General features: G+C 64.2%; 1 protein-coding gene across 4 annotated transcripts; it reads left to right on the top strand.

Annotated features, from left to right (window-relative positions):
• The first annotated feature begins 802 nt into the window (after nucleotides 1-802).
• Nucleotides 803-9,426, top strand: ECEL1 (endothelin converting enzyme like 1). Of its 4 annotated transcripts, none has more exons than XM_032857971.1 (18): nucleotides 803-906; nucleotides 1,871-2,763; nucleotides 3,313-3,381; nucleotides 3,487-3,597; nucleotides 3,683-3,775; nucleotides 3,950-4,074; nucleotides 4,718-4,940; nucleotides 5,419-5,517; nucleotides 5,757-5,831; nucleotides 6,032-6,135; nucleotides 6,414-6,472; nucleotides 6,547-6,598; nucleotides 7,394-7,461; nucleotides 7,586-7,710; nucleotides 8,003-8,068; nucleotides 8,460-8,555; nucleotides 8,811-8,845; nucleotides 8,982-9,426. In XM_032857971.1, exons 2-18 carry the CDS (start codon nucleotides 1,972-1,974, stop codon nucleotides 9,079-9,081), a joined length of 2,292 nt encoding a protein of 763 aa, XP_032713862.1. In that variant the 5' UTR covers nucleotides 803-906; nucleotides 1,871-1,971; the 3' UTR covers nucleotides 9,082-9,426. The 4 variants fall into 4 exon arrangements, with proteins under 4 accessions (XP_032713862.1, XP_032713860.1, XP_032713861.1 ...); XM_032857969.1 differs by having other exon boundaries at nucleotides 8,769-8,845; nucleotides 8,982-9,081; XM_032857970.1 differs by having other exon boundaries at nucleotides 1,868-2,763; nucleotides 8,769-8,845; nucleotides 8,982-9,081.
• The last annotated feature ends 544 nt before the right edge of the window (nucleotides 9,427-9,970 follow it).

The raw sequence follows: 9,970 nt of genomic DNA, 5'->3' as shown, positions 1-9,970 counted from the left end.
AGGACTAGGGCTGGGCTGGCAGGCACCCTCCTTCTCTCTCTCCCTCCCTCCCTCCCTCCCTCCTGGTCCCCAGCGGGGAGGGGCTCTTGCATTACTCCTCAGTTCTTTTCTCTCTTCCTGGCCAGGGGCTTCCGGAGCAGTGGGGGCTGAGGCCGGCTGAGGTTTGGGGGAAGGGTGCAGTCTCAGCCCTGAGGCCCCCACCTCGTGCAGTAGCCCCCAAGCAGGGTGAAGGCTGCCTGGCCAACCACAGCCCCAGACGCCCTCTCGGGAAGACTGGGTAAGGGCAGGGGCTAAAGGGGGTGGGGGTGGGACCAGAAAGCCCACGTATTGAAGGCTGCTCTGTGCCAGGCGCCGTGCCAGGAGCGTCCAGACGTATTTCAGGACACCCCATAGCCTTGCTGGGAGTCTTCCCTGGGCGGTGCTCCAGTCCTGTGGGCTCCTCTGGGATAATCCACGCGCCTCCTCAGCTCCAGCTTGAGCCCTTTTCAGGCGGGCCTGGTAGGCGGCCCCAAGTGGGGGCATCAAATCAGTAGGGGAACCCTTTTCCGGGAGTAGCAGGCGCCCTCACTCTTCCCGGGACGCAGTTGTACCTGGAATTCCCGATCCCGGAGCCTGTGCCAGCCCCTCGGGAGCGGGTCCCGCAGCCGCCGTCCCCGCCCCCGAGCTGCCAGGTAGCCGGGATGATGGGTGGAAGAAGGAGGGGGCGCGGGGGGCGGGCGGAGGAGGGTGGAGCCGCCGGCGCGCCCCCTCCCTCGGGGCCGGCGGGCGGCGCGGCGCGGCGGCAGAGGAGGCGGCGGGCGCACGGAGAGAGCTCCCGCCCGCCCGGCTCCGCTCCAGCTCCAGCTCCGGCTCCGGCCCGGGCTCGACCCGCTCAGTTCCCGCTCGGCCCCGGCGCGCACCTGCCGGGTGAGTGGCATCCGAGTCCGCTGCCACCGCGGCCACCATCGCAGCCACATCCGCCGCCGCCACGGCGCCGAGCCTCCGGGCTTTGTCTGCGTCCCCGCAGCTGCGACTCCCGGCGCTCCGCTCTCCGCGGACTGCGAGGCGAGGCGCGGGAGACGCAGCGCCGGGAGCCCGGGACTCACGGGGCCAGCTCGCTGCGCGCCGGGGGTGAAACTTCGCTCAAGTTTGGGTTCCGGGGAAAACCTGTTGAAGCCGGGAGTGGCCCAGGGCAGGGGCGGACGGGCGGAGGGGCGGAGGGACGGAGGACGGAACCCGTTCCAGGTTCTTAGGGCCGTCGTGGTTTTCTTCCTGATCCCGGGCGGGATGGAGCGCGCCGCTTGGGAAAGAGGGGGTGGGGCGGGTGGGTATTCTGGCCATTGAATACGAGACAGGGCTGGGGGTGGACATCCTCGAGGACAAAGTTTGGTTCTTCAGCCCGCTTTCCTGTGCGTCTTGTTCCAGTGCGGCTTCTGGGTTGGCGTACACTCGCCCTTGACCGCACCTCCTTTCTCCGGCCTCTGGCTTCCCCCTCCCCCATCTGGTCTTGGCTGTAGCAGGTCATAGACGAGAAAGGCAATGGGAAGAGAAACAGTCTTTTATTGAGGGCCTACTGTGTGCCAAGCCCGTGCATGGTGCTCCCCTACTTTATGTCAGGGGCCTCCCAAGTATGCGGCAGGCATCTGTGTGCAGGGAGAGAGGAGGCAGGTTAAAGGACGCTACTGTGCGTGAGGGAGCTGGTGGCCATCTGAGCCTTCCCCTGGCCTCATTCTCAGAGTGGCTGAGGGAGGCCAGGCCTCAGGCTCGCTCACTGTTGGAAACACGGGGTGGCCTCCAGCCTCCGAACCTAGGCCTGCGCCCCTCCTCCTCGTGCTGGTGGGGCCCGTCGGGCCCCAGAGTCTCTCTAAACACGCGTCTAACCTTCCAGCAGCTGCGGCCTGGGAGCCATGCGGAGACCCTCCAGGAGGCCCGCGGCCCGGTGCAACGTGTAGCTGAGATCGCCAAGGGCTGCGCAGCGGGGCCAGCGGCACCATGGAGACCCCATATTCGATGTCTGCGCACTACGACGAGTTCCAGGAGGTCAAATACGTGAGCCGCTGCGGCACCGGAGGGGCACGCGGGGCCTCGCTGCCCCCTGGCTTCCCGCTGGCCGCGGGGCGCAGCAGCACAGGGGCCCGGGCGGGGCTGCCTCGCTGGAACCGGCGCGAGGTGTGCCTGCTGTCGGGGCTGGTGTTCGCCGCCGGCCTCTGCGCCATCCTGGCCGCCATGCTGGCGCTCAAGTACCTGGGCCCCGGCGCCGCAGGCGGCGGCGGGGGCGCCTGCTCCGAGGGCTGCCCCGAGCGCAAGGCCTTCGCGCGCGCCGCGCGCTTCCTGGCAGCCAACCTGGACGCCAGCATAGATCCGTGCCAGGACTTCTACTCCTTCGCATGCGGGGGCTGGCTGCGGCGCCATGCCATCCCCGACGACAAGCTCACCTATGGCACCATCGCGGCCATCGGCGAGCAGAACGAGGAGCGCCTAAGGCGTCTGCTTGCGCGGCCCGGGGGTGGGCCGGGGGGGGCCGCCCAGCGCAAGGTGCGGGCCTTCTTCCGCTCGTGCCTCGACATGCGCGAGATCGAGCGGCTTGGTCCGCGGCCCATGCTCGAAGTCATCGAGGACTGCGGGGGCTGGGACCTGGGCGGCGCCGCTGAGCGCCCCGGGGCCGCAGCGCTCTGGGACCTCAACCGGCTGCTGTACAAGGCCCAGGGCGTGTACAGCGCGGCCGCGCTCTTCTCGCTCACCGTCAGCCTGGACGACAGGAACTCCTCGCGCTACGTCATCCGCGTGAGTGCGTCCCCCTCCCCAGTTACCCGCCGCGGGTGGGGGGGCGCCGGGACCCGGGACGCGGCGGCCCCGCACGCGCGGCCCCCGCGCAAGGAGACCGGTGCAGAAGGGGAAGGGAAGGGAGGGGAGCGCGCACCGGCAGAGCGCGGGAGGAGGGCGCAAGTAATTTCCCTCGAGTAATTACGGTGTTTAGTGGAGCTGCGGGAGCCGCAATTTGCCAGTCCTGTGGCAGGCTGTGAGAGCACAGACCGAGGGGTGTGCCGGTGGGCTGGGGCGGGCCAGAATGCCCTGGGCCCCAGCTCTCGGGTGAGGGGTGGCCCGCAAGTGCCCTTCATATGTGGGGAAGGTGAAGGCTGGCGGGAGGAAGGATGAGGGCACGGGCTAGGCTGGGGAGGGGTGGGGGTTTCTACCAGCTTCTCCGGATGAAGAGGTAGTGTCTTCGTGCTCCTGGGGCTTGTGTCAGTGGCTATCTGGCCCGTCCTCTGGTCAGTCTGTTTGCAGGAACCTGGCACGTTGATCTCTGACCTCTGATCCCATCCTTCTCCCCAGATTGACCAGGATGGGCTCACTCTGCCCGAGAGGACCCTGTACTTAGCTCAGGATGAGGAGAGTGAGAAGGTGTGGGGACCTGGGATGGGATGGCAGGGACGGCGTGGGGCTCCGGGAGGGTGGGACTAGGGCCTGACACTGCCCCCACCCTTGAACTGTCCCCTCTTGGTGCAGATCCTGGCAGCATACCGGGTGTTCATGGAGCGCCTGCTCAGCCTGTTGGGGGCTGAGGCTGTGGAGCAGAAGGCAGCAGAGATCCTGCAGCTGGAGCAGCGGCTGGCCAACGTGAGGGAGGGGGCGGGGGTCGGCTGTGGACTGAGGGGAGGGGGCCCGGAGGCAGGTCTGGGTCAACACTCGCCTTCACCTCCAGATCACAGTGTCGGAGTACGATGAGCTCCGGCGAGATGTCAGTTCCACGTACAACAAGGTGACGCTGGGAGAGCTGCAGAAGATCACCCCCCATGTGAGTGCAGCCCATGCTGGGAGGTGCTGATCCTGGGGCTCCCGGGCCATCCCTTTCCCAGGGCCATGGACGGGCTCCTGTGTCCGCCTTGCCTCTCCCGGACTCCCTTCCTGTCCTCTGTGGTCCCTGCCACACCCAGCCCTACTGTCCCACTGCCCGCTTGCCCCATGACAGCTGCAGTGGAAGTGGCTGCTGGACCAGATCTTCCAGGAGGACTTCTCGGAGGATGAGGAGGTGGTGCTGTTGGCCACAGACTACATGCAGCAGGTGTCCCAGCTCATTCACTCCACACCCCGCAGGTACCGCTGCCAGTCACCCAACCCTGTCCCCCTGCCACTCCAGGCCCCCTCCCCTGCCCCCCACCCCTGTCTGCTGGGTGAGCTCTGAATTCCCGCTTCCACTTCTGTCCAGTAGCCACTCGGTGGCAGGTTAAGAGCACTGGAATAGGAGTCCAGATTCCCAGGTTCAGACGTGGCTCTCAGCAGCTCCCTGGGACCCTGGGCTGGGCTTGTGGGCTGCCCAAGCTGCAGCTTTCTCCTTGGGGAATAGTGAGGCTGAGTGAGCCCAGATCTCAGAAAGGGAAACTGGGACCATAGCCTTGCCACCCCAGCCATCCAGGGGGTAGTCTCCCTGGTGTCTGGCCTCCCTGGGGACGAGCAGAGGCCTCCTAAGGCCAGGCTTGAGGCAAACAGTCACCTTAAGCACTCCACAGCAAAAGCATCTGGTACTCCGTGGGAGGGGGAGCCGGAGGCACATCCTGTGTGGGGGTCCAGCCCTTTTCACTGTCAGGGCTCAGGCCTCCCCAGGTTCCACCTCCATGCACTGGGATGACCTTCACTCATGTGTGGGTGCTAGGTGTCACCCCAGGGGGGTGGGGGTGCCCTTGGGTGGCCCTGGCATGGGGGCATGTCTGGACACCCAGAGGTCTTGCGTGGCCCTCAGGATCCTGCACAACTACCTGGTGTGGCGTGTAGTCGTGGTCCTGAGTGAGCACCTGTCACCGCCATTCCGTGAGGCACTGCATGAGCTGGCCCGCGAGATGGAGGGCAGTGACAAGCCACAGGAGCTGGCCCGTGTCTGCCTGGGCCAGGCCAACCGCCACTTTGGCATGGCACTCGGAGCCCTCTTTGTACACGAGCACTTCTCAGCTGCCAGCAAGGCCAAGGTCAGGCTGCCCTGGGCCTGGGGATTGGGTGCGGGTGCTGGGCTGAGCATTAAGTCCTCCCATGGCCTCAGTCTGAGAATAGGGAGCCCCACATATCCCCCTGCAACAGGGCCTCAGCCTTTCTCTGGGGCTCCAGACTACCTCTCACCTGGCCACCTCCCCCAGAAAGCCTACCTGGTCTACCCACCACAGGAAGACTTCCCCCTCAGGCTCCTGCCCATCTTTCTCTGCCACGCTCAATACGCATGGCCTTGGGAATGCGTGGTCCTTGCTGGGGTGGTTTGCTTCCAGATTGTGAGTTTCTCCTTGGGTGCAGGGCCTGGATCTCCACCTCCGAGGTGTCCCCTCGGCGCTCAGCACCAAGCTTTTAGGCCGAGGAAGTGATACTGAATTAGTGGTACCCCACATGCCACTTGCCAGGGGGCCCAGAGCTAAGGCCCCCGGGGTGGACCCCTGATCCCTGGCCCCGACTCTTCAGGTGCAGCAGCTTGTGGAAGACGTCAAGTACATCTTGGGACGGCGCCTGGAGGAGCTGGACTGGATGGATGCCGAGACCAAGGCAGCTGCTCGGGCCAAGGTGCAGTGGACCCTGTCCCCATTTGTAGGTTCCACAAACATTTATTGAATGCCAGCTGTATGCCAGATGAGGGTGACTGAAGAGACAAGATGCCCCTTGTGGAGTTGGCATCAGCCGGTCTAGTCTCCTCTGTCCTTGAGCCCCACCTGGGGGCTGGGCCCAGAGATTTCTCCCTTGGGACGGTGGGGGCTGTCCCCTGAGACCTTGGCCCACTCTGGCCGCCGCCATCTTGCCCGCAGCTCCAGTACATGATGGTGATGGTGGGCTACCCGGACTTCCTGCTCAAACCAGAGGCTGTGGACAAGGAGTACGAGGTGGGTCTTTGCCTGGCCCTGCCTTGCCCAACCGGGGGTGGCTTCGGACCCTTGGTCAAGACCCCCCTGGTGGTTCACCATCCCGACGGAGGAGGAGCCACGGCCCTCAGCTGAGGGCCCCTTGGAGGACATGGGGCTGGCTCCACACAGTCCGGCCAGGCCCCTCGCCCGCTGTTGAGCGCTGCCCATCCCCCATGCAGTTTGAGGTCCACGAGAAGACCTACTTCAAGAACATCTTGAACAGCATCAGGTTCAGCATCCAGCTCTCAGTCAAGAAGATCCGGCAGGAGGTGGACAAGTCCACGTGGGTGCCTGGCCCCGAGCTGGGGGAGCCGGGGAGGGAGGTGCCTTGGGGAGAGGCTCCTTCCCAAGGCCGGGAGGCTGGTAGGGCACATGGGAGGCTGGTAGGGCACACGGCCTCACAGCCATGCTGGTGCAGGTGGTGGGAGAGGCATTGGGGGGCGGGGTGCTCAGCCTAGGGGAGGCACAGGGCGTGGCTACAGGCTGGGCCACGCCTTTAAGGAGGAGCCAGTTGGGAGGTGGTGGTGGGGCCTCCCTTGCTCACCCCACCTCCCTCCACAGATGGCTGCTCCCGCCGCAGGCCCTGAATGCCTATTACCTACCTAACAAGAACCAGATGGGTAAGGGGCCGTGTCCCGCAAGGGGGCCCTGGCGGAGGTGGGCGGGTCTCTTGCTGACCCCGCCCTCTTTGCAGTGTTCCCCGCAGGCATTCTGCAGCCCACGCTCTATGATCCTGACTTTCCACAGTGAGTACCCAAGCTGGCACAAGCCAGAGCCGGCACTGCTGTCTTGTCTGCTGGGTGCATGAAAGCTGCTCAGAGTGTCCTGACCCGGGCTGGGCCCCGCAGTCATGACAGCGACAGATCCTGGGTCCCCATTGTCCTACCTCAGCCTTGGGTATTTAGAAAAATGTGTAGCTTTTTTTCCCCTCCTTTCTTTTATTTATTTTAAAAGATTTTTTTAAAAAAGATTTTATTTGACAGAGAGAGACACAAGGAGAGAGGGAACACAAGCAGGGGGAGGGGCAGAGGGAGAAGCAGGCTCCCACTGAGCAGGGAGCCTAATGGCAGGCTGGATCCCAGGACCTTGGGATCATGACCTGATCTGAAGGCAGACGCTTAGCCGACTGAGCCACCCAGGTGCCCTTCTTTCTTTTAAAGGTCCTGAGTTCCCCCTTACCTGGTTTGAGGCTCCTTTAGGTGTTTCAAAAGTGAAGTGAGACCCTAGTGATGAAGAAACAGGTCTAATCCCACATGGGGTGCCTCAGTTTCCCTCATATCTTCCTCCAATCCGGTCTCTTCCCCCATCCCAGCGCTGTTAGATGTGATTTCCTAAAAAAGCAGCTGCAAAGGTATCATTGGTCCCTTTTACATATTGTGTGAGCACCCTGAGGCATGAGTGTCCCAAGACTCTGAGGACTCCAGCATGGCCTCCTTGGGCCACCTTTGGCCTTTATGGGGGCCTCCTGGGGCCTGGGCAGCAGCACATAGCTCCCAGAGGGTGGGTGAGGCTGGAGCCTGACGCTGCTGCCATGGGCCCAGGTCTCTGAACTACGGGGGCATTGGCACCATCATCGGACATGAGCTGACCCATGGCTACGACGACTGGGGTGAGGCCAGGGGATGTTGTGGGAGGGGAAGGAGAGGTGGTGGGGGCAGGGCACTGATGGGCTGGGTTGGGGAGGGGGCTCTGGGGCTGAAAATCGGTGCCGCCCCTCTGCCCATGGCCCACAGGGGGCCAGTATGACCGCTCGGGCAACCTGCTGCACTGGTGGACAGAGGCCTCCTACAGCCGCTTCTTGCGCAAGGCGGAGTGCATCGTCCACCTGTACGACAATTTCACAGTCTACAACCAGCGGGTGAGAGCCCCCTGCTGCCCCTGAGGCCCAGCTGGGCACAGATGAGCATGAACATCTGCCTGCACACACGTGTGCCAGGTCCCCGTGCACATGCCTGGGGTCTGCATAGTCATTCACTCAGGCATGTGAACAAGTTCACATGGACTCATGGGACATGAGGTGCAAAGGGGTCAGAGTCCCATCGAAATTCTCTGGGAAAGGGAGAGAGAGTGGGGGCCGGGGCCCAGGGCAGCAAGGCCTGAGGAGGGTCAGTGCGCCACAGACAGCCCCTGGCCTCTTCCCTTCTCGGCAGGTGAACGGGAAGCACACCCTTGGTGAGAACATCGCAGACATGGGTGGCCTCAAGCTGGCCTATTATGTGAGCCGCCCCTGCCTGGCCCTTCATTCCCCAGGGAGAGGGTGGGGGCTGATAAGGACTTAGCTAGGGACATAGGCACCCCTGCCTCCCTTCCGCAGGGAGCTCTGGACTGGGAGGGGCGGGGCCTGTGACTTGCACAGGGTCCACTGGAAAAGGAGGGACTCCCAGGCTGCCTGCAGAGAGAGCAAGGAGGGCTGCCTGGAGGAGGCAAGGGCTGCCTGTGGTTAGCCCTCCCAGGAAGGAGCACAGCTCAGGGAAGGTGGAAGGCAGGGAACCTGGGACTCTGGACTGTGGACAGTAGGAGGAACAGGGGCTGGGGAGGGGCTGACTGGGTAGAGGGTGAGTCTTTCTCCACGCGGGGGGCACCGCAGCTCCACACTGTCACCCCCAGGCCTATCAGAAGTGGGTACGGGAGCACGGCCCGGAGCACCCACTGCACCGGCTCAAGTACACACACAACCAGCTCTTCTTCATTGCCTTTGCCCAGGTGGGGGCCGGGTGGGGGCCGGGTGGTCACTGGGCAGGGGTGGGGACATAGCTCTCAGCCTGTTTCCCACCAGCCAGGTGGAGACGATGACCCTGTGGGTTCGGAGAAGGGGGTAAGGCCTAGTGTGCTGGGGGGAAAGGCTGGCAGGCTCTGCTCAGCGGACCCCTCAGCTTCATCTTCCCCTCTCCTCCCATCCCCGACCCCGGGGCCCAGAACTGGTGCATCAAGCGACGGTCACAGTCCATCTACCTGCAGGTGCTGACGGACAAGCATGCCCCTGAGCACTACAGGTGCGCCCACCCGCTCGCTCTGGGGCTCCCCTCCCTGTGTCTGTGGTGAGAGCAGGTGGGAAGGGGGATGGGCAGCTGGGGGGTCGGGACCCCTGGGGACCCTCTCCAGGTGGGTGGGTCTCTTCTCTTGCCCCAGGGTACTGGGTAGCGTGTCCCAGTTCGAGGAGTTCGGCCGGGCCTTCCACTGCCCCAAGGACTCACCCATGAACCCAGCCCACAAGTGTTCAGTGTGGTGAGCCTGGCTGTCCGCCCGTCCTCACCACCTGCCCTGCACAAGTCGCCTCCCTGCCAGCTGCCGGGGCAGGCATGGACCCGGTGCCGGCCTGCTGTGGGTGCCACCCGCCTTCTCAGCCCCTCTGGGACCTGGCCTTCTTGCTGTCCTTTGCTTCAGGAGGGGCCTGGAGCAGGCATGACATTGGGCTCCAGGAGGGCGTCGGGCAGAGATGCTGGGGTCCCCAGCTTGGCTCTAAGGAGCCAGCCCATCCCCCAACACCGGCCAGGCCGGATCATACATGCCCCACCTTCACTGTGTTCTCGCTGCCAAGTCTGGTCAATAAAGTGCTGTACCATCGCCTCGGTTCCTTCAGGGGGTCCTAGAGCAGTGGGGCTGAAGGGGTCCCTTTGTGGGGAGGCTCAGGCCCTTTGCACAACAGGGACCCTGGATGAGACCTGTCTCTTCCCCCAACCACCTGTTCCTCCCTCCCCCACAGTCCTGTCAAGGCTCCTGTCCTGTTCTGGGGGTGCCCCCAGGCCAGACACCAAGCCAGTAGTCTGTACTCTCGTGTGACACTGGGACTCACTTCCGCTGAGTCTAGACACTGTGGGACCTTCTGCAGTGACTCTTAGCCAATCACGAGCCCAAGCCTTGGGCTCAACATGTCCGAGAGAGGAGGGCTGGGGGCTGAGGGCCAGTCCATGCAACATGAGTCACCCTCCAGTCTGGAGTGGAGGCTTCGGGGATGGGAGAGAGGAGCAGTCAGGGGCCGGTGCTGAGGCTCCAGGCCTGGCCTGTGGCAGGCCAGGGAAGAGGAAGGACGGCCCCATCGTGGACAGGAGGGTGGGGGTGCAGGGAGCAGCCACACTGGGTTATCCGAGGGATCCACAGTGAGGGGGGACTCCTCAGTG

This window comes from Lontra canadensis, unplaced genomic scaffold (genome assembly GCF_010015895.1).
Source record: "Lontra canadensis isolate GAN:19392208 unplaced genomic scaffold, GSC_riverotter_1.0 scaffold13, whole genome shotgun sequence".
Classification (NCBI taxonomy): domain Eukaryota; kingdom Metazoa; phylum Chordata; class Mammalia; order Carnivora; family Mustelidae; genus Lontra; species Lontra canadensis.
Note: the sequence above shows the minus strand (reverse complement) of the source record. Positions and strands in the feature narration are given on the sequence as shown.

Coding starts and splice junctions, on each gene's coding strand:
- ECEL1 (XM_032857968.1), top strand. CDS start 1,972: ATGGAGACCCCATATTCGATGTCTGCGCACTACGACGAGTTCCAGGAG. Junction 4,075..4,717: donor ATTCACTCCACACCCCGCAG/GTACCGCTGCCA, acceptor CGTGGCCCTCAG/GATCCTGCACAACTACCTGG. Junction 6,473..6,546: donor ACCTAACAAGAACCAGATGG/GTAAGGGGCCGT, acceptor CCCTCTTTGCAG/TGTTCCCCGCAGGCATTCTG.